This window comes from Drosophila teissieri, unplaced genomic scaffold, assembly GCF_016746235.2.
Source record: "Drosophila teissieri strain GT53w unplaced genomic scaffold, Prin_Dtei_1.1 Segkk118_quiver_pilon_scaf, whole genome shotgun sequence".
Lineage (NCBI taxonomy): Eukaryota > Metazoa > Arthropoda > Insecta > Diptera > Drosophilidae > Drosophila > Drosophila teissieri.
In genome coordinates this window covers 1,182,862-1,206,853 of record NW_025224987.1, presented here as the reverse complement: position 1 = coordinate 1,206,853, position 23,992 = coordinate 1,182,862, and the positions used below count along the sequence as shown (strand labels likewise).

The 23,992-nt window shown below is 39.3% G+C and overlaps 1 protein-coding gene across 1 annotated transcript; it reads right to left on the bottom strand.

Annotated features, from left to right (window-relative positions):
- Positions 1-823: 823 nt before the first annotated feature.
- Positions 824-4,944, bottom strand: LOC122625492 (transcription termination factor 2-like). The gene is made up of 6 exons (XM_043805587.1): positions 4,577-4,944; positions 3,358-4,508; positions 2,752-3,061; positions 1,816-2,660; positions 1,387-1,750; positions 824-1,201 (listed from the first exon to the last, which is right to left on the bottom strand). Exons 1-4 carry the CDS (start codon positions 4,686-4,688, stop codon positions 1,963-1,965), a joined length of 2,271 nt encoding a protein of 756 aa, XP_043661522.1. The 5' UTR covers positions 4,689-4,944; the 3' UTR covers positions 824-1,201; positions 1,387-1,750; positions 1,816-1,962.
- Positions 4,945-23,992: the final 19,048 nt, after the last annotated feature.

The window sequence follows — 23,992 nt, the reverse complement described above, 5'->3', positions numbered from 1 at the left end:
ATGCACGAAGCGCATGCAATTTTTTTTTTCTCTGCATTTGTCAAAAAGAGGAATTGTTACGAGTGACGTCAAGTAAATATATGAAATTTTGTATTTTGTTTCAATTGTTTACGAGCTCAGCTGTTTTTCTAACCTTGAATAATTTTTCGATGAATAGTTTCATTTGAATTACATCATATATTTATGTTTCTTTACGTCATAATCTATTTAATATTACAACTGGTCAGGTTTATCTATATATATAAAAATAGAGAACCAGTTTGGTGAATGATTATAACTCCAGAACGCATGAGCCGATTTCAACGGTTTTGCATTCGTTGGAAAGGTCTCGGGCTCCGTTAGAACAAGAAAATTCTGGAAAAAGTCAAAAGAAAAGCGGGAAAACCGTTATTTACATGCAGCGCCATTTTTAAAACATAGGATGTCATTCTTCTCTGCTCATTTCGTTTTAATTAATTTATGAGACAAACTTTATTTGGTTCATAAATAAATTGTAACAGCTAAAATTTGTTTTTGAGGTGGTAAGTAGGGATGTCGTGATATTAAAAAACTATCGTATCGATGATATTTTTTTTTATCAAAACAAAATGATGAGAATATTTAAAATATCACAAAAAAATATCGACATATTTGATATTTTTGATATATTTTTGTTTTAATAAAATTTTTTTTCCCACAATAAATAAAATTAAAGTGTCTTATGAACATTATTTTTATACCCGAAAGTGCTTCCGACCATATAAAGTATATATATTCTTAATCAGGATCAATAGCCGAGTCGATATGGCCATGTCCGTCCGTATGAACGTCGAGATCTCAGGAACTACAAAAGCTAGAAAGTTGAGATTAAGCATACAGGTTCCAGAGACATAGTTACCACCTTAACGCCCACTGTAGCGTTCTCTCTTGTTTTTATTTAAATGCATGGATATTATATTTATAATGCAGATAGTAATACGTTGTGTTTATATAAATTTCATATTATAATGCTACCAGTACTTAGAATTAGGTGATTTTAGGAAGACTCGTTGTGTTATATGTGTGTCTGTCATTCGGCTTCTTAAGGTGCAAAGACAACTTTGAAGAGTTTCCAGTTGTATTAATAATTCGGTCGCAGAGTTTGCCCTTTGCAGTCCCGTTTTTTTATCAGTGTAATTGGATTTTATGTTCATTTTAACACGTGCACTTTTACTCGGTATCGCTTTGGAAATCAGAGTGAACGAAGGGAAAATATCAAAAAAATATCAACAAAAAATATCGCAATATCGATATTTGTTCAAAAAAAATATCACGATATGAATATATCATTTTCAGGAAAAAATATCGATATATTGATATATTATCAACAACCCTAGTTTAAAGATAGGGTCGTCATACCATCCTTACTCAAATGTTCCCGAAGAATGTCTAAGACTGAAGTCCACTGCGATACTACAATTGCTTTGTCGTCCGAGCTTTTTAAGATCGAAGTCTTAAGGATTTGTACCACCATGTTAATTTTCGAAGAGGGACGTCGCAGGTTAAATACTGGATTACTGCGCTTCAGCAGATTTTTGGAGGCCTTGGCAATGCGGGCTTCATCTGGCAACAGCGGAGGACCGTCGTCACCTGCATTGGCAAACGAAAGCTGACCTTCCGTCAAGGTGTCCGTAATTGCGAGTTTATTAAGCTGGGCTAGCAAGTCAATTTCCGGTGTATCGCTGTCAGAACCGTGGTCTCTCATACTCTGGGATTCCTCTCCATCCAACATCTAAAAACAATTTGATTATACAAATTAACTTATGGAAGTGTAATTATTTTTTTAGTTCAACTCACCGCATCGATAAGCCCAGGATGGCAGCAAATTTGTCGAAGACGCAGCAATAACACCAATATATCATGAGATTTTACCTCCCTTTTACTTCCGGCCATTCTGGCAAACTTTTCGTGCATTTTGTAATATGCCCCATTGGGATCTTTAATTTAATTATTGGCATCGCTTCTGTAATTAAAATCCGTTTCTCTCTCGGCGCGCTGATGGAGAAACTGAGCGAACAGTGTTCTCGAATAAGTCATTACAGTTTGGTAAACATTCATCTCCTCTTTGTCCAGCGAGATCTCGATCAGGCGCAACTCTTTATTTGGCAAGCTGTTCAGCTTGCCATCCGATTGCAACTGTGCTTTCGTGCGCCTCAGCATTAGTGACTTCATTAAAAGATTAAGACGATTTTGCCCTCCAGCACTCTTGTTGTCAATCCACTTCTTCCACGTGTTTAAATCATCAAAAGGCGAGCAGCGCAGGAACTTCAGTAGGGCAAATACATTCAGCTCCTTGTTTTGTATGGGAGTGCCAGTCAAAGCCCAACGATATTTGCCCCGTAAATCACACACCGCCAATGACGACTGCGATTTGTGATTACGCACCACGTGTGCCTCGTCCAATATGATCCGACGCCACTTGACGCCGAACACAGCACTCAAGCTCTTGTGCTCTCGCGCCACAATTTGGTAGGTTGTCACCACAATGTCGTAAGTTCGAAGGTGCTTTCCCTTCGGCGCCCTATTTTTGCCATGATGCACGCAAACGGTCAGTTTATTACGTGAAACCTTGGATTCCACCTCGCTCTCCCACTGACGCAGCAAGCTGGCAGGGCACACCACCAATGTGCCGCCCCTATGTGCTGGAAAATGTAAAACAATTTAAAATAAACTCCACTAATATGATGCTATTTAATTTAGGGGAATCACAAGCACCCTTACTACGACACTTACTATCTTTACGGCCCTTGGATTTCCATCCGACCACGCTTTTTCGCTTTTTATCATCCTCACGGTCGCTGTCGCTGCTGTCATCTTTGCCCTCTTGGCGATTTTTGCACGCAAGGACAGATGAGATCATTGTTAGAGTCTTGCCTAAACCCATATCGTCGGCCAGGATTCCTCCCCGAGGTAGTTTACATTCGCGCCAGGACATCCAGGCTAAGGCGTGCTTTTGGTGGTTCATAAGCGATACTTTCAGGCCCATAGGATCTTCCGCGAGCACTTCGGGTCCAGGGAGGTCCTTGAGTGAGACGTGGAGGTCCTAGAAAAACAACCATTAATTGCTGTCCAGATATCTAAAATAAATTTGCCCGAATCAATTAATCAGTATTCGAAGTTTTAATCATGGCCTGCTCTTGAACAGCCGCCGCTCAGTAACTCGTGCCCAGCAGCTCCCAGTATGAGCACGCTTCTCAGATATCCGTTCTGACTCATCACATGAACAAGAGGTAAAATATAGTCGTCGGTTTTAAGGTTTTCCGATAATGGCAGAGGATTGGAAAATATCTCCTAAGACTATAATTCACAGAACTAACTTGTCAGCCCTATTTTCCTTACCTTTAGCGATTCCAGGGTCAGTGCCTTCTGGTTGTTAAACGTGGCCATTCCTTGGGCACCCGTATAGACAGGTTTGATTTCATTGACAGCCTCCGACAACTCATCCCAGTCAGGAGTATCGATGGACGGAGCTCTGGGCGGATTCAATGTTGACTTGACCACTTTGACTGCAGACATACTACTCGGCTCAACCGTTAGTCCGTTTGCAGATTGTGCGGCCACTTCCAGCTCACGGCGCAGGGTGTCAATGCGCTTTCTAATCTGGCTGCCCTTGTCGGGCAGCTTGTGCTCCACTTTCTCGAATAGCTTCTCCGCATCGCTTAGCTGAACGCGCTTTTTGGCCAACTTACGCATCTCTTCATCGTAGACCACCTGGCTGACCACCTTCTGGTCCTCGCTCTTAATACGAGATCGACGTGGAGCGGCAGGAGATGTCTTTTGCTTAAGAACCGCGTGTATTGTTGGCTGACTGAGTTTCTTGCTTGTCTTGACCACCGGAGCACCAGCACTGCTTCTGGGCGAGAAAGACTTAGATGGGCGTACAAATGGCGGACCTGTCAGGTTTTCCTTATTGGTGCTAGCATCGTCGTCTGTGCTGGAAAGTATCTCGATTGGTGCCTCTTTGTTGCTTAGTATGAGCACATCACTGCCACTGGAGTCGTCCAAGACCTCAGAAGCCGCAGCACCGAGCGTGGAGTGGAGGGCGTTCTGTATATTATCAGCAAACTGGGTGGTGTGGCGCGGAACGACCGATTCGCCAGTTTTTGCTTCCAGAGGCGCCTCCTGCAACCCATCGCTGTACTCGATTTCGCTGTCCTCATAGCTGAGATCCTGAGGTCGCACCCCAGTGATGCTCAAGCGAGTGCTGGGAGATAAAGCGCGCTGTTCTAGCTCGTCGTCTTCATCTTCGGTATCGGAGGAGATTCCCAAGAGCTTCCTCTTAGTGTTTCTGGCGGGAGGACGAACGCTGTCATCATCAGAGACTTCAGACTCCTGGGAATTTTGTGAGTTCTCGGATTCACCGGCCTCTTCAGATTCCGCTGACTCACTTGACTGGGACTCCTCCTCTTCTGATTCCGTTTTATCTATAACCACGCCAACGCTACTAGGGCGCGAGGATTTGCTGCGTCGCGAGGACTTTCTTGATCGGCCTGTATTGCATGTTAAGTAAACGATATGCACTGGGCACCAAACCTAATCCGCTTCATCAATTACTCACCCAAACTCGAGTTGTTAACTACAGAATCCTCCGCTTCCTCGCTATAATACTGCTCGCTTTCACTGGACATTTTTAGCTTCAGGAATTTTACGAACTTGTAAATCAGCGCCATTTATTTCAGAATGACATTCAGTAGGGAGATGCCACCTGAGCGAAAGAATGTCACAAACTAACGATATTTTAGACAGCAGAACTCGTGCCGTTTTATTTTGTAGACTGCTATGTTATAAAATGTTTATTTGAAGACACATTTGTTTCGATGACCACCAAACAAATTACTTTAAACTTAAAAAACGAGACGAGCATGTATGTCATTGTTAGCTTCTTCTTTCCACAGTGTGCACACTTCGCTACGAAGTTATCGGTGATGAATCAATGATGATGAAAATTCTGGAAAAAGTCAAAAGAAAAGCGGGAAAACCGTTATTTACATGCAGCGCCATTTTTAAAACATAGGATGTCATTCTTCTCTGCTCATTTCGTTTTATTTAATTTATGAGACAAACTTTATTTGGTTCATAAATAAATTGTAACAGCTAACATATGTTTTTGAGGTGGTAAGTAGGGATGTCGTGATATTAAAAAAATATCGAATCGATGATATTTTTTTTATCAAAACAAAATGATGATAATATTTAAAATATCACAAAAAAATATCGACATATTTGATATTTTTGATATATTTTTTTTAATAAAATTTTTTTTCCCACAATAAATAAAATTAAAGTGTCTTATGAACATTATTTTTATACCCGAAAGTGCTTCCGACCATATAAAGTATATATATTCTTAATCAGGATCAATAGCCGAGTCGATATGGCCATGTCCGTCCGTATGAACGTCGAGATCTCAGGAACTACAAAAGCTAGAAAGTTGAGATTAAGCATACAGGTTCCAGAGACATAGTTACCACCTTAACGCCCACTGTAGCGTTCTCTCTTGTTTTTATTTAAATGCATGGATATTATATTTATAATGCAGATAGTAATACGTTGTGTTTATATAAATTTCATATTATAATGCTACCAGTACTTAGAATTAGGTGATTTTAGGAAGACTCGTTGTGTTATATGTGTGTCTGTCATTCGGCTTCTTAAGGTGCAAAGACAACTTTGAAGAGTTTCCAGTTGTATTAATAATTCGGTCGCAGAGTTTGCCCTTTGCAGTCCCGTTTTTTTATCAGTGTTATTGGATTTTATGTTCATTTTAACACGTGCACTTTTACTCGGTATCGCTTTGGAAATCAGAGTGAACGAAGGGAAAATATCAAAAAAATATCAACAAAAAATATCGCAATATCGATATTTGTTCAAAAAAAATATCACGATATGAATATATCATTTTCAGGAAAAAATATCGATATATTGATATTAACTGTGTAAGAACTTAAAGAAGAAAAAAAAGGATGAAGAAGACGAAGGAAGAGGAGGAAGACGAAGAAGGAAGAAGAAGGAGAAGGGAGAAGAAGAAGGAGGATTAAGAATATGGAGCAGGAAGAAGAAGGATTAAGAAGATGGAGGAGGAAGAAGGAGGATGAAGAAGAAGAAGGAATAAAGAGCATGAAGAAGTCAGAAGAAAAAGGAGGAGAAAGAAGAAGGAGGAAGAAGAAGGAGGAGGTGGAAGACGAAGGAAGAGGAAGACGACGAAGAGGGATAAAACGGTGAATTTAACCTCAAATGCACGATCCACATCCTTTACACAGTTCAACTTACCACTTCATTGAATCTAAAATTTCATTGATTTAAGCTGCAGGGCAATTTCTGGAATATAGGATGTCATTTTTCTCTGCTCAGTTAGTTCTAGAGTGCTATTCTCTTTCATTCAATTTTGTGCTTTTGGAAATCAAATTAGATATTTTATTTGGAAATCGTATTCCATGTAAGTATTTTGCATCATATATTTGTAGTGTTAGTCGTGCCTTAAATTTCATCATACAGCAAATAAAATGCCACGACCAAGGCGTACTAATATTAGTCGCCGTACACGTAATGCTTATACTTTAAGGTCGAATAGAACATTGCAAAGTGAGGAAGAGCGTGCACAAATTAATGCAGATAGAAGAGATCGATATGCACGAAATCTCATCTAATCGATCTCTTGATAGGCAGTCAAGAATACAATGCATCATTTCAAATGACAAAAATTGTAAAAGACAATTTTATGCCGACGTTCAAGGTGATTAGTTCTTCTTCCTTCTTCATCCTCCTTCTTCTTTCTCCTTCTTCTTCTTCCTTCTTCGTCTCACATATTACAGATTCAGGGTCAGATTTACCACCGCGTTGGCTCATTATTACCATATCCTGATACCGCGTGTTCCGTTGATACCAACAGACATGCCGTTTGAATTTAAGCGACTGCAATTCCCAGTGCGTCTATCATTTGCCATGTCCATCAATAACGCACAAGGACAAACGCTTCAAGTATGTGGGTTGAATTTGGAAGAGCCGTGTTTTTCTCATGGGCAGCTATACGTAGCCTGTTCAAGAGTTGGCATTCCAAACTCTTTATTTGTCTTCGCTCCAAATGGACAAGTTTATCCAAATGTTTTGTATTGAAAATAACAATTTTCAAATAAAATAAATGACTTTCATATAACAAATTCTAGGAATTTTTCATTGAATTTTAAGACTGCATGCGGCGATTCGGTCTTCGTTCGCTTTTACGACGCTGTGGTCGTTCAGTTGATTTTAGATGACGAATGCGTGCACATTGAAAAGAATAAATATTAAAACTTCAAAATTCCTTTGCCTAATTGAGGCTGGATAAATATATGGTGTTTCTTGGTTGAATTCTTGGTCTTAACAATAGGTTATGGGCCCAGACAAAAAATAATTAAATAATAGTGACTTTAGATAATAACTGTTGCAAAAGAAACTGAGTGCAAGAAGAGCAACCAAAATTTGACGCCAAATTTGTGCTTGTGTAAGTGCACACGAAATACAGAAACTGCGTGCTAAAACATAGAGTGCAAAAAAAACAAGAGAGAACGCTATAGTTGAGTTCCCCGACTATTAGATACCCGTTACTCAGCAGATAAATTTAAAAAACAATAAATATGCCTTCATATATGTACGTAACTTGTCGCCGCTCGAATTAGCTTCCGATTAAAATTTTTAAATCGGTACCCAGGGTACACCACGTGGAGGCCGTTGAGTTACAAGACGGTCGTTTAAGCCAAAATCAATTTTGGGGACCTACGAGTCGACTTGAGTTTTTAAACTTTGGAACATTTATAAAACTCCATGTTCCCCAAAAATTTTGTTTGTCCGTAGCACACGGAGGCATAGATATTGTTATTATTAAATTATATATTTAAAAATGAATTATTAAATTAAATTATCACGCTTATTTAAAAATATTAATTTTTGTTCTTATGTTTTTATTTATTTTTTTTGTGGTTTTTCTTGTTTTTTTTAATTAAATTAAATTATAAGACTTATATAAAAATATTAATTTTTTTTGTAGGTTTTTATTTGTTTTTATTTATTTTTTTTGTTTTTTTTTAATTTAATAATAAATACATTTAATACCTTAAAAAAATTTTTTTTTTTTTAATTTAATAATGAATACATCTGATAACTAAAAAAAATTTAAAAATATATACTTATTTAGTTTATATTTAATTAAATAACTACAATACCTACTCTGTCTCCCTAACGCTAACTAATATACCACTGTGATAACTATATGTGGTCTCAAATGTGCGCGCAGTGGCCCGATTATCGAAAATATTTGTATATATTTGTATTCGTATACTTCATGTGAGTATGTTGATGCTTCAACGAAGCACAAAAGAGAAGACCTAAGCATTAGACGATCGGAACAAACATCGCTAATGTGGCAGTGTAAACTTTCCGTATTATGGAAAAAAATATGAAGGCTTGGACTATTGATTAAACAATCGAAATGGGTATTCAGTAGGCTTAGTGGAACCAAAGACATTATAATAACAAGATGCGTAACGGCCATACATTAGTTTTGCACCATGCAGCCACTTTTTTGGTGACGACCAAAATTGTTCTCTTTTCGCTCGCCTAAAATTGAGAGCGTAAAAATCTAAAAATAGAATTGTCTTACTTGTGTGAGTTAAAACATTAAAGGAGATAGTGTGTATGTGTGCGTGCTTCTGCTAGAAGACGATTTTCGGGCCGAAATCAATTTTGATCTAAGAAACGAATTTGATTAATGTTTTGGTCAATTTCGATTCAAAACTATTATGGTTTGAAAGAAGTTTTTTTAATATTCGTTTGATGAAATCGCCGCTCGAATTAGCTACCGGTTACATATTTATATTTATATTGATAATTATTAATATGTAATATATGTAATATATTTCCGTACTTTACCAATGCAACAAAACGACTTTAATTGATTATAAATACAATTGTATAGCGAAATTTAAAAAAATCGAGGAGCTATACGTATAGTCAGCTTTAAGCAAACGTTTTAAGAGAAAAAAAAAACGTATTAAAAGAAAAAAACAAAAAAAATTGGCGCGCTTTTCTGCCTACCCATAACTGCGCGCTGTTTTAAAAACAACAAAATGAAATATAAGAAAATAATTTAAATGAATCTTAGTTGCATTTTAAATACTGAATACTTACTACAGTAAATAATTAAAACGTATACAAAGTAAATTATTATTACTACTGTAATTTAAAACAAAGAATTTCCAAAAAAAGAAATTACATTTCAAAAGTAAATATTTCATACAAATAATTCATATTAAAAAATTAATATTTATAAAATAAATAAAAATATGGAATCTGTTTATTGCAAAATTTATTTCTTGAAGCACGAAGTGCGGACATAAGCACCGAAGAATCATTGTCTTCTTATATTTTTCACACGTCGCACGCTGAATACTCTAATGACAAGTATTCTAATATAAAGTCATCTTTTAAAATTATGCATTTTTTTGTACATAGATTGTGCTATTATTATTTCTGTGTTAAATTTGAATAATTGTTATGTTAAGGCAATGCAAGACTAGAGTTTTTAAGTGGTGTCAATTTATAAAAAATAATATAGATTTAAAGTCTAAGAACTTCTAAGATGAAGGGCATATTTTGTCATTTTTACAATGCATGTGCATACGTGTGCACCAATACAGTGGTCAGCTGTCGCTGTATGCGTACAAGAGACCTGGTGGCTCTAGAGCTCTCCGCTCTCTGGCTTTTGAATAAAATTTTGAGAGAGCCTGGAGCCACTTGAAAGCCACCACGAAAAAATCGTGTGCAAAAAAATCGTATGGCTTTACGCATCTTGTTATTCTAATGTCTTTGGTGGAACCCAATTCTCGGAGCTCTGCTTCGAAAGCTGAACCCTGAGCGGATCTTGGGGGGACAAACGGTCTAATAATGCGGCAATAATGCCGCAGTTGTAGCTCTACTACAGGCTACATACAGCGCAGCTCTCTGCATGCTGCAGTTAGTGTGAACTACCACTTTACTGTACGTAGCGCCTTGACTTTTATGAATAGTTATTGCTTCTGCAAGAACCACTGGAAACTGCTTTCGGTCAATTATAGTTGCCTGATTTGAATTAATTTGAAAACTTTTTATAATTTTCGAAATCGGCGTCCATAAAGCCTCCTCACAATGTCTTTTTAGGGACCTAGCTTGTTCCAGACATCTGTTCCTCTGCTCTAAGCTTATTTGAGCGGACTTAACTGAGTCTAAAGCTTCCGAGAGAAATAGAGCTGTGGGTATCGAGTTAAGCTTTTCCCTGTTGTACCGATATGTGTCCTGATTACTTGTAAAAAGGTGAATTGAGTCATTTGGGATTTGACTTTCATCGGAAATTCTAGATCTAAGCAATCTCTGTGAGTTCAAAAAACCTAAAAGGACTCCACAGATACGATCCAAATATAGCACTGTATGGATCATGCGACGGGCCACATACGGGCCGCAACTGTCTAAGATCGCCGAACACGATAACCGAAATACCTCCGAAAGGAATTTTAACATTAGAAAATATTTGCTTTAGGCGAAAGTCTAAATGAGAAAACATTGTTGCACCGACCATAGAAATTTCGTCTATTATAAGAATTTTAAGATCAATAAATCTTGAACGAAGGGTATTCAACAAATCAGGACTTAAACTTCTAAATGCGGACCCAGCCTGATTTACAGGGAGAGAGAACATGGAATGAAGAGTGGATCCCCCGATTCCGAAAGCAGCTTTGCGTATGGGAGCACACAGTAAAATTTTTACCGAAGTTGGGTCGCATCCTACTCTACCATTAAACTCCTTGGATAGGGACTGAAATAAGGTTGATATTAATCTACTTTTGCCGACACCTGCTCCGCCACCTACGAACTCATAAAAGGTTCGATTTGTCCTTGCATTATGCAAGACATGAGTAAGGAAAGTTTTTTGCTCCAAATTTAGAGATCTAACTAAATTGGCTAAGTTTAAAGGGGATATAAATGGCGGAAGCTTTATTACCCGGATATTGCTATCCAGATGAATATCTTGATCCAACAAATTGTTGCTCAAGTTTAAAACATTAATTTGAGAAGATATTTCAGGAATAGCTAATGCCCTGAACTCCTCATTAGGTTCGACCTCCTCTTCTTCATTTTCTTCTATATTGTCTGCTTCCGTGGCCCTTCTAAGCGTGTCTTCTAAACTATCTATGGCATTATACTTTTCAAAGTTGGCTTTAATAGCCTCCTCATTCTCCTTATAAAATTCCTCGTATTTTCTTTGGATCAAATTTACCTTTTCGTTTCTCCACGGAGAAAATAGCATTACTAATGATCTAAAATAGTTTTCCCTATCTGTATTAATATTAAAGGGCCTATACCTAATAATACTATCCTTATTTCTTTCCCTAATAAAACCGCTTCCATCTCGGAGCGGAAAATATACATTACCTAACACGTCATTGCCTTCTTCAGTGTCATCGTCACTATTTGCCCTCTGACGAGTACTTCTGCGGCTTTTCGAAAACTCAAAATTTGCTGAAAAATCGGCTAAGCACAGGCCTTCATGGAAATCTGTTCTTTGTTCGTATCTATCCAGCAATCCTTTCAGAAATATGTCAGTTGAATTCTGAGGCATATTTTGAAGGTCGCGTGTAGGTCTAAGCATACGAACTCGTTGTTCTTTGTTCGTATCTAGCCAGCAATCCTTTCAGAAATATGTCAGTTGAATTCTGAGGCATATTTTGAAGGTCGCGTGTAGGTCTAAGTATACGAACTCGTTGTTCTGGAGGGAAGGTGTTGATATGAACGCACTTATTACTTGCTTCGGACAACGCCATTCCCAGACAACAATACACGGCTTCCTGAGCAGATATCCCAGTGCCTGAAATAAACTTGTGACCGAAATACTGTAGCTTTTGTCGAATGCCTCTTCTAATGTCATTAGCTGCTTCTCGCATTAACTTCGAAATACCCCGTTGGGATTTGTTAATATAATTAATAATGTAGCTACAGCAAGCAAAAGGGTCCAAAATTAGCTGGATATCCATATTTGCCCTTTGCATAGAAAGAATGTGTTTATTATAAGTATTTACTTGAATTTCTAAAAATGTTCTCTTCAGAAAAATCTGTGGTTTTTTCAAACTAGACCTAATAGCATAAATGTAGTCCTCGTAACTGAGGCTCACATGGTTGTGAGAAAGAAAATTTTCAAATATGCTTAAATGGCTAATCATGTCATCTCCATGATTGCGAAGTAGAAAATCCCGAACCTTTTTAAAGTTTTCGTGATGAAGAGAATTTTGAGTTGCTTCGGGAAGTGGATTTAATATTTCCGTCCGGGGCATTGGAGAGTATGGAATACCGAAACGACAAATAGATTGTCCCCGCACTTTTTTAAGACACGAATGCTTATGTTTTTGGTAATCACTATATAGGGAGCCAAATCTGGGTTTCTAACATCCACAGTTACAAACTGATCAATGAAGTTTTTTACACTAAACATAGACTCTTCATTGTTTAAATCCACTTTTGGGGCTTCTTTCAGCCAAAACATGTCGTGAATATGAGGCGAACCTCTCTGTTGAAACTCAACTCGCCAGTAATAGGTAGTAACAAAATTACTTCCAAAGACACCCCCTGGCTTTTTTATAAGTTTTAAAACTTCTCTATATCTGTAAACAAAATATCTAGCGCACATCACTGGGTCTGTTCTTATAAGGCGTGCCTTTTCCCTAAACTGCAAATTTGAAGCTTCTTCATTTATATTAACCCTATCTACATTGCGCTTAAGCAGTACTAGCAGCTCTGGCCACCGATCAGCGGCCGATAAAGTTATGAAAAAAGTTGGCAGCCCAAATTGGCGAATCATGGCCATGACATTTTTCTTCTCATCTTCCCAGAGAGCAGGAGACGTGCGAATATCCCAAAGGATCCTATATCCCTCATCATGACAAATGAGGTTGTCCATTAAATCTTCAATCAGGACGTTAGCAGCTGTAATGGCACTGGAGGCACTCCGATTACGTAAGCAAGTTGAAATATTATTTCGTATTTTTATTAATTCCAACTTCTAATAATTGAAGAATAACTTATCTTTCGACAACCTCGTCTATCTACATCCCTAAGTTCAGATCTAACTATGGTTGTGTAGCTTTCTGAAGATGGTCTTTTTATGCCAGCATATGTATATGCTAGGGAATGCCAGTTCTTCAGAATCAGCATCGAGAATTACGTCGAGAGGCGTTTGGCCCTCACCTGGAGCTATTGTAATTCTCGTCATTCCTACATTATGTGTCTGGTTATTCTCAAGCAAAGTTTCTTGTCCTCCAGGATTTAGTTCATCAGCTTCTGTATTCTGATCAGAATTACGCGCCTCCGAATTTCCATCCTCCTGCTGGATGGCTAGTTGTCCCTCTACAAAGGCTACATCAGCTTGAGATGCTACGAATGGAACAGTATAGGATGTGAAGTCAGAGATCCACTGCTCGTTAACTGACACATTGGGCTTCCTATAAAGCTCAGTATTAACTAAATACCTAATAGCGTCAGCAATTTTGGCAGGCCGTATGGTTTCTGCCATGAAATCATGTCCATATTCCATTCTTCGTTTGAGGTGGAGCTGTATTACCTCAGCCTCATTGAAAGCTCGTGGAAGAGACGTCACGATATTGCTTACTGGAATAGGAACATTGACAACTGCTCCTTTAATAGCACTTTGACGCTCGTGACCTATTGACATAATTAACATAAATGGAAAGCGAGGTGAAATCAGTCGTTTTTCCACGGGAGTTAGGCCCCTCAAAGAGTTATGAATTTTTGGGAAATCTAAGCCATTTGAAATGGCCCCTTTGGGCTTTCGGCCGGCTTTAATATTGCTGTGATAAGTTTTGCAAAACTTGAAAAGATTACCAACAAAAGCAAGATGTCTTTTATTTTGGTATATCTCTTCCCTGAACTCGCAATGTTCTTCCAAATAAGACCTAGAAAGCTTACTCATTTGCTTGGGGAACCACAATCCTTTGCAACAAAAGCAAATCTGATCTGGGCCAAGCTTGAAATTCCTATTGAATGTAGCTATGTGAGCTTCTATTTTAATAGGTCTGATTCTAATACTCCTATTTTCCTGAGCAATATCAAATCTAATCTCCTGACTTCGAAGTGTATTTCGAAGATTTTCTGCTTCCCTATTTGCACTAAGGCTTCTATACTGACTAACTCTTTGACTTACATTTCTAATTGCCTCGATCGTTGCTTGTCGAGCAGCTAATCGTGCGCTTCGTCGAGCAAGTGTATTTCTCGCCTGCTCGACGGCCTTGCGATCCCTACCGGCCCTAGTCCTAGCTCTGTTAGCCCTATCACGCTCTCTTTCTAATAAGCGTTCCTGTCTATCTCTTGCCAGTGCTCGACGCAGGGTATTTGCAATATCCAAGAGCCTTCTTCTATGGATGGCAGTGTTTTGTTCCTGCTCCATAGCCCTAATCTCGCTATTTTGTCGCCTTTCAGAACGACGTCGAGTATCGGATGCTTGCTCAGCAGCTCGATTCTCGCTAATTCGCCGTCTTACAGAACGGCGCCGTGTATCGGCTGCTTGCTCAACTGCGCGAAGAGCAGGATTCAAGCGCCTTTCCCTATGGCCAGCAGTATTTTGAACCTGCTCCACAGCTCGATTCTCGCTATTTTGTCGCCTTTCAGAACGACGTCGAGTATCGGCTGCTTGCTCAATTGCGCGAATTGCAGGTTCTAGACGCCTTTGAGAACGAAACTGAGAGTTAGATTCATGCTCAATCGCACGAACAGGACGATACAAGCGTCTCGACCTTCGCGACACTGTATTGACGCCCTGTTCTGCATTCCTGACTAACGAGTCTTCCCTACGCCTACGCTGAGATACTGCATTTGCCACTCTCTCCACTCTCTCCCTAAATCCACTTTTGGGGCATCTTTCAGCCAAAACATGTAGTGAATATGATGCGAACCTCTCTGTTGAAACTCAACTCGCCAGTAATAGGTAGTAACAAAATTACTTCCAAAGACACCCCCTGGCTTTTTCATAAGTTTTAAAACTTCTCTATATCTGTAAACAAAATATCTAGCGCACATCACTGGGTCTGTTCTTATAAGGCGCGCCTTTTCCCTAAACTGCAAATTTGAAGCTTCTTCTTCACTTATATTAACCCTATCTACATTGCGCTTAAGCAGTACTAGCAGCTCTGGCCACCGATCAGCGGCCGATAAAGTTATGAAAAAAGTTGGCAGCCCAAATTGGCGAATCATGGCCATGACATTTTTCTTCTCATCTTCCCAGAGAGCAGGAGACGTGCGAGTATCCCAAAGGATCCTATATCCCTCATCATGACAAATGAGGTTGTCCATTAAATCTTCAATCAGGACGTTAGCAGCTGTAATGGCACTGGAGGCACTCCGATTACGTAAGCAAGTTGAAATATTATTTCGTATTTTTATTAATTCCAACTTCTAATAATTGAAGAATAACTTATCTTTCGACAACCTCGTCTATCTACATCCCTAAGTTCAGATCTAACTATGGTTGTGTAGCTTTCTGAAGATGGTCTTTTTATGCCAGCATATGTATATGCTAGGGAATGCCAGTTTTTCAGAATCAGCATCGAGAATTACGTCGAGAGGCTTTTGGCCCTCACCTCGTCATTCCTACATTATGTGTCTGGTTAATCTCAAGCAAAGTTTCTTGTCCTCCAGGATTTAGTTCTTCGGCTTCTGTATTCTGATCAGAATTACGCGCCTCCGAATTTCCATCCTCCTGCTGTATGGCTAGTTGTCCCTCTACAAAGGCTACATCAGCTTGAGATGCTAGGAATGGAACAGTATAGGATGTGAAGTCAGAGATCCACTGCTCGTTAACTGACACATTGGGCTTTCTATAAAGCTCAGTATTAACTAAATACCTAATAGCGCCAGCAAGGCCGTATGGATTCGGCCATGAAATCATGTCCATATTCCATTCTTCGTTTGAATAACCTCAGCCTCATTGAAAGCTCGTGGAAGAGACTTCACGATATTTCTTACTGGAATAGGGACATTGACAACTGCTCCTTGAAATAGCACTTTGACACTCGTTACCCACTGTAATGGAAAGCGAGGTAAAATCAGTAGTTCTTCCAAGGAAGTAAAGCCGATCAAAGAGTTATGAATTTCTGGGAAATCTAAGCCGTTTGAAATGGCCCCTTTGGGCTTTCGGCCGGCTTTTATGTTGCTATGACAAGTCTTGAAAAACTTTAGAAGGATTACCAGTAAAAGCAAGATGTCTTGCATTTTAGTATATCTCTTCCCTGAACTCGCAATGTTCTTCCAAATAGGACCTAGAATGCTTACGTATTTGCTTGGGGAACCTCAATCCTTAGCAACAATAGCAAATTTGATCTGGGCCAAGCTTAACATTCCTATTAAATGTTGCTATGTGAGCTTCTATTTCAATAGGTCTGAATCTAATCTACCTGAATCTATTTACCTGAGCTACAATCAGTCTAATTTCCGGACGTCAAAGTGCATTCCGAAGATTTTCTGCTTCCCTATTATCACTGAGGCTTCTGTAATGACTAACTCTTTGACTTATATTCGAGCAGCTAATCGTGCGCTTCGTCGAGCAAGTGTATTTCTCGCCTGCTCGACTGCCCTGCGATCCCTACCGGCCATAGCCCTAGCTCTATTAGCCCTATCAAATTCTCGCTGTTTTGTCGCCTTTCTGAACGACGTCGAGTATCGGCGGCTTGTTCACCCGATTGAAATGCGGGATCCAAGCATCTTTATCTATGCTAAGCAGTGTTTTGGACCTGCTCTACAGCTCGACTCTCTCTTATTTGCCGTCTTATAGAACGGCGCCTAGTATCGGCAGCTTGCTAAACTGCGCGAAGAGCAGGATCCTAGCGCTTTTCCCTATGGGCAGCAGTATTTTGAACCTGCTTCTCAGCTCGATTCTCGTAAATTTCTCTAGATTTGCCAAAAATTTTTTTGCCACGCCCACTCTAACGCCCACAAACCACCAAAAACTGTCAGTGTGGAAATTTCTCTTTTGTACTTCCACTAGCTGAGTAACGGGTATCAGATAGTCGGGGAACTCGACTATAGCGTTCTCTCTTGTTTTTTTTTGAATTTCGTAATGCGGGTCATCTAGCTGTGCCCGCATAAAATCGGCCGGTTTCTTTTTGATGACGGAATGGATAGATTTGTTATACGTGGCAGTGGCCAGTAAAGTAAACACACGATAGAGTGGCTTATGTCTTTATCGATTTTAAGGCATCTTGTCAAGTTCCCCCAAGGTGCTATAAAATCGTTCCACTTGTCCATCGGAAACCAAAGTAGTTTTCTATGATGGCCGTAATCGTATGTGAGTTCAATGACGGATCATTGTCACAATAGATGACCTTGACTTTAGGGAAAACATTCCGTGGAGAAAATGTAATATATATGTAGTAATAATAATATATGTAATAATATATGTCATATATCCCCTACATGGCACCATGGGAAATTTACCCACTTTTTCTGGCAAAAACCCATTTTCTGAAAGTCGGAATATAACAATAATATTAAATGTACGCATTCATAATCGACCAATCTTTAGTGCTGCATACTAGAAATAATAAATATAAGAGTACGCTTTTAAAAATGGGAAAATTTATAGAATATATTATATTAAGATTAAATTTGAAAAAATAAATAGTAATAAGTTAAGAAGTCTTTAAAAAGACTACAGTCTTCAATTATTATTATTTCAATATAGTATATATATATATATATATATATATATTATATATACTATATAATTATAGTATAATAATAGTATTAATAGTATTATAAGTGCAAGTCTTTAAAAAGACTTAAACTTTTAGTACTATTATGTTTATATACGCTGAATACGTATATGGATAAAAATATAAGAAATAGCCTTTAAAAAGACTCAGTTCTTATATTAATATGGGTAGAAAACCGTTGGTGATATTAGAATAAAGAAAAATCAACTACAAATTTGATACTTAGCAATGAGCGCAGCGACGAGACAGCAGCGGGCCAAACGGCAGCGACGTCATTCGAAGCAGCAACAGCACTCACGACCGCGTTGTAATTAATAAATTTATTTTTACGTTAACTTATGCAAAAAATTTAATGTAAAAAATGTAATTTTTACGTTAAAAATGGATCCTAACACTTATGGGTTGGCAAAAAAAGTTACGAACTTGAAAAATCAATTAAAAATCGCACTCGGCTCTAAAAAGATGTTATAATACCCAAATTTAGTCTTCGACTGACTTCCTTCTTCTTTATTTTCTTTTACTATTTACTAATTTCAAGAAAAGCGCGGGAAAGCACCGTAAGCTAAGAGCGAGTTCTTCCATATAGATTTTACATTATCTAAGAGCAATGCTCTTATTAAAATTACATTCTATTCAACACTAGATCAATATATATTGATTGTAGCGCTTGCCAGCTCATAGGAAAAACAAACTTCAAGCTTCTAGAATTTAACTTTTATCTTACCAAAAGAAAATAGTTTAGACATATTCAAAAACCGAGTTTCTCTCTTTATAAAGAGTGCGCATCGATTTCAATTTTCAAAGTGTCAACAAAGACGTTCGTCTCTCTCTAACATTAACCTGCCACGCACTTGTAAAAAACGTGGAAAAGAGCTCTAAGAGAGAGAGAAGCTAAGAGCGAGATTTAACACTAAAATTCTTTTCAACACTAGATCAATATATATTGAATTATTGAATAGTGGGAAAGAAACGCAAAACAAGATATGATTTCATTTATTTATCATCATATATCAGCTACTTAGATATATCAGCTACTCAGATAAAGCATTTCTCAGATCAAAATTATATAATAAGATAATATTTAAACCGATATTTGTATTGTGCTTTTTTCGTGGAGGCAGAACAATAATATTTCAATAGGTGTATTTAATAATACGAATATTTCGTGGCAGTTTTGCGCGGTTTGTGGGCGTGGCACACATATTTCTGGGATACCGATAGAAATTGGCAAAACAAATAGAGAAATTAAAAAATATCAATACATTTTTCAAAACTCTGGGTGTGACAGCTTTGGGCGGTTTGTGGGCGTTAGAGTGGGCGTGGCAAAAAGTTTTTTTGGCACACCGATAGAAATATACAAGACTAATACAAAAATTGAAAATATCAAAACATTTTTAAAAAGTGTGGGCGTGGCGGTTTGTGGGCGTTGGGGTAGGCGTGGCAACATGAATCGACAAACTTGTGCTTCGTCTATGTCTCTAGAGTCTGTATGCTTATTCTCAACTTTCTAGCATTTATAGTTCCTGAGATCTCGACGTTCATACGGACGGACAGACAGACGGACGGACAGACGGACATGGCCAAATCGACTCCGCTATTGATTCTGATCAAGAATATATATACTTTATATGGTCGGGAACGCTTCCTTCTGCCTGTTACATACTTTTCAACGAATCTAGTATACCCTTTTACTCTACGAGTAACGGGTATAATTAGACGCCGAAATTTATCAGACAAGGAATATGGAAAAAGGAAAACGGAATATAAAGGCATTTAACGGGGATGAGTATTCATTTTGGAAATTTCGAATTAGAGCTCTGTTAGAGGAAAATTTTTTAAAATCTTGATGCCATTTATGAACGTAAAAGCTTGGCTTCGCAACTTTCTGTACGGAAGCAGTTGCTGGCATTGAAGTTAAAGGGCGACACTTGTCTTCTGAGTCGTTTGTATTTTTTTGATGACTTGATAGCAGAGCTTATTGCGTCGGGTGCTAAGATAGAAGAAATGGACAAGATATCACATTTACTTTTGACCCATCCTTTAAGTTATGACGGAGTTTAACGGCTATAGAAACTTTATCAGAAGGTAACTTTACATTAGCGTTCGTAAAAGCTCGTCTTCTTGACCACGAGATCAAGTTAAGGAAAACAAAATAAGAGTGAGCTTTAAGGGTTCTAAAGTGTCTTTTAAAAATAAGCTTAAACCAAAACCAAAATGCTATCATTGTGGCAAACCAGGGCATTTAAAGAAAGATTATTATATTTTTAAAAGAAGTCTGGGAAACCAAAACGGGGAAAACCAAAATAAGCAAGCTCAAGTAGCGACAGCTCAGCCAGATCGTGGGTTTGCTTTTATAATGAGGCAAGTGGTTGATAAGGAAAAAGAGAGCGATGTTTTGATTATCCTAGACTCGGGTGCTTCCGACCATATTGTAAAAGATGCCGAACTATTTGCTGAATACACCAACCTGGAAACACCTGTGGAGATTTCAATTGCCAAGCGTAATGAATGCATTTACGCAACTGTTAAAGGAGTAGTACAACTCAGAAGCTCTGGAAATCAAATTACACTGAAGGGTGTGTTATTCAGCAAGAATATTCCTCACAATCCTCACAAGTCAGATGTCTTTTCAGTTTTTAAAGATTTTGTTGCCAAAGGCGAAGCTCACTTCAATGCAAAAGTTGTAAATCTTTACATAGATAATGGTAGGAAATATTTATCAAATGAAATGCGAGAATTTTGTGTAGAAAAAGGCATCAGCTATCATTTAACTGTTCCTCACACTCCACAATTGAATGGTGTTTCTGAGCGTATGATTAGAACGATAACTGAGAAAGCTCGTGCAATGCTTACGGGAGCAAAATTGAAAAAAAGCTTTTGGGGTGAGGATGTTTTAACAGCAACTTATTTGATAAACAGATGCCCTAGTAGAGCATTGCAAAATATAAAAAAACGCCGTATGAAATGTGGCATGACAAGAAATATCTGAAGATATTCGGATCAACAGTCTATGTACTTAATAAAGTGAGAAAACGCAAATTCGATTAGAAATCGATTAAGTGTATTCTTTTTGGATACGAACCGAATGGTCTCAAATTGTGAAATGTGGAAATGAGGAATGACTAATATGTTAAATACTAGATCTGTAGATGATAGTGTCAAGCAATCACAAGACAATCTATCTGAACCTGAAAGTACAGAACAGGTTGAAGACTCTTGTTTGCAAAATAAAATTGATGACGAAAATATGGATGAGTCTATAAATGAGAAATCTGATAATTTTGAATCGGATATACAGTCTAGTGAAAGTTCCACAAATCTTAAGAATGCCGATCCAGTTGATAATTCTGGGGACAAACTACAGAATTCACAAATAGAGAATAAAGAAATTAGAAGAAGTGAATGAATAAAAGGTAGACCAAAATTATCTTATAGATTAATAGAAAAATGTTTAATGAACGCGTACACATGTTTCAATGATGTACCCAGCAATTTTGAAGAAATTAAGCATCGAAATGAAAGAGTCGTTTGGGAAAGGGTAATTCGTGATGAATTAGATTCTCATTTGGAAAACAACACGTGGTCCTTGATATAAAGGCTAGATAATAAAAATATTGTTGATAGTAAATGGTTGTTTACAGTAAAGCAAGATGAATTTGGTAATTTATTAAAGTATAATGTCAGGTTAGTGGCGCGTGGCTTCACTCAAAAATATTTGACAGACTATGACGAAACTTTTGCGCCGGTTGCGCGAATCTCTAGTTTCCGTTTCATATTGGCACTTTCAAATCAATATGGTTTAAAAATTTATCAAATGGATGTAAAGACAGCATTCCTAAACGGAGTTCTAAGAGAGGATATTTATATGCAGGTTCCTCAAGGCTTAGTACATAATCAGAATACAGCTTGCAAACTAAATAAAGCCATAAGGCCTTAAGCAAGCAGCTAGATGCTGGTTCAAAGTGTTCGAAGATGTATTAAAAGAAATTGGTTTGGTTAGCAGCGGAGTAGATCGCTGTATTTATATTATAGACAAAGGAAATATGTCTAAAAATATATATGTACTTTTATATGTTGATGATGTAGTGTTGTCGTTGGCCCATCCAGGAGTTGCAAAAAACCAACCCGCCGACTGCTTGTTCGAGTAGGTATGGGTGATTTTATTCTGAGAAGGGTTACAGTGAGACTTAAAATATTCCAAATAATTGATCGCTCGCCGCAGTGTGTCCTCCTACAATCCCTGACCCAATGTATAAAAAAGCTCGCAAAATGTGGCGGCGATCGGTAAACTTAATATGACCACTTCTTCATGGGTCAAAAATCCATATTCAATAATATAAACTATCGATAATAAAATTCGACCAGCGACATCCCGACCTCTGTGAAGAACCTCTTCACTTAAGTCCAAAACTTCCAGTTTCGAAGCGGGGCGAATCATCATACGGGGCCGATCGTTCACCATTACGCGCACCCTGGCACGTCTGATCATTCCGTCACCTCCAGCGAAGACTTCCTTCACAATGCCTTTGCGCCACTCTCGGCACGGTATAGCCGAATCGCAGACGAAGACGACGTTCCCTCGACGAATCGGCTTCTCTCTCCGGCACCACTTCTCTCTTCGCGTAAGTGTGGGCAGGTACTCCAAGACCCACCTCTTTCAGAAGCGGTCCCTCAGTAATCTCTCTACTCGCCACTGCTTGCCTGTTGCGCATTCCTTGGTAACACCTTCAACCACACCAGGGGTATCCGGCTTCTCCTGGCTTCTCTGACGGCTCCCACGAAGTGGCAGCTCCAAATGTATCGCCCTGGTCGTCAGACATGTGAATAAAGCGACCCAGCGCTTCTCCTTGTGGAGTGCCACTGTCACCAACAGCGGTCCAAAGTAATCCAGGCCTGTGTACTTGAATGGCCACCCACATGCCTCCAAACGATCCATTGGCAGGGGTCCCATTATCGGCGGCACCGACCGCGCTCGTTGCAGCTTGCATACGCTGCACTCGGAAATCACTCCTTTTAGTAATCGTCGCAGCTTCGTTATCCAGAACCTCTTCCGAATCTCTGCGATCGTGGCATCCGTGTTTTGATGCCTCATACGTTCGTGCACCTGGTGTACAATCATCCTCGCCAGGACGTGTCGGTGTGATAAGATCATCGGCCTCCTGGCGCTGTACGGCATGCACAGCGCGTCGTCGATCCTACCGTATGCTTGTAGGACTCCCTTTTCATTCACGTAGGGCGTCAGCCCTCGAATGTCGCTTGTGTTGGCGACGATCTCGTTCTTCGCTGCGGCTCGCATCTCCTCAGGGAACGCCTCTCGTTGGGCGAACCAATAGGTACTCAGCTTCCTCGCACTCGGTCGCTGTGAGGCCATACTTGTCGAGATCAGCTCTCTGTCCACGGCATCGGCGCGTGAACCTCAATACCCAAGCTGTGGTCCTCAACAGCCGAGAATAGCTCGAAAATCTCTGAAACGAAATAAATACATCGCTCGTACCGACAAGCGCAAACTCGCTCGGCATCTCTTCCTCGTCGTCTACACCTCCATTGTTGTCTGGTGCAGGTCCTGACCAACTGTGCGCTGGCTGCCATAGGAAGACCAGTCCTCTCAGTCACCGTGAACTCTCGCTCAGATCCACGCTGGCTCGCGCTCTAGTCGCGTCATCCGCCACGTTGTCGGCGGTCGGTCCAAGATGTCCGCGATCTGGTTGCCGACGAACTGTTTATATCGGCGATGGGTGCTACCGATCTATCGCAGCACTGTTTTAGAGTCCGTCCATTGCATGACGTCCCTGATAGCTACGCTGTGTTCCTGTTTGACAGCATCCATCAGCCTCGTCCCTAGAACTGCTGCCTGCAGCTCCAACCGTGGAATTGACATGGTTCTCAATGAAGCGCACTTCGTCTTAGCGCAGACGAACCTCACTCGCAAGTCGTTATCCTCGTAGGTGACTCTCCAATACGCCACCGCTGCAAATGCGGACTGACTGGCGTCCACAAACCTCACCTCACCAGGTCAAAAATAATGACGAGAGCATCTGAATTTTTCCACATTCTTCATTTTGCGACGCGAGTTCGTAAACGCGTCATATATTTCTTCAGGAAGGGGGTCGTCCCAGGAAATCTTCTGCCTCCAAACCTCTCGCAACAATAACTTGGCCGTTATCATGAGGCAGCAGAGGAATCCCAGAGGGTCA

Excerpts from the sequence above, each read along its gene's own strand:
- LOC122625492 (XM_043805587.1), bottom strand. The coding sequence starts at position 4,688 with ATGGCGCTGATTTACAAGTTCGTAAAATTCCTGAAGCTAAAAATGTCC. Across the intron at positions 4,509-4,576 it reads AGTTAACAACTCGAGTTTGG|GCCGATCAAGAAAGTCCTCG; the intron begins GTGAGTAATTGA and ends CATGCAATACAG. Across the intron at positions 3,062-3,357 it reads TGACCCTGGAATCGCTAAAG|GACCTCCACGTCTCACTCAA; the intron begins GTAAGGAAAATA and ends TTGTTTTTCTAG.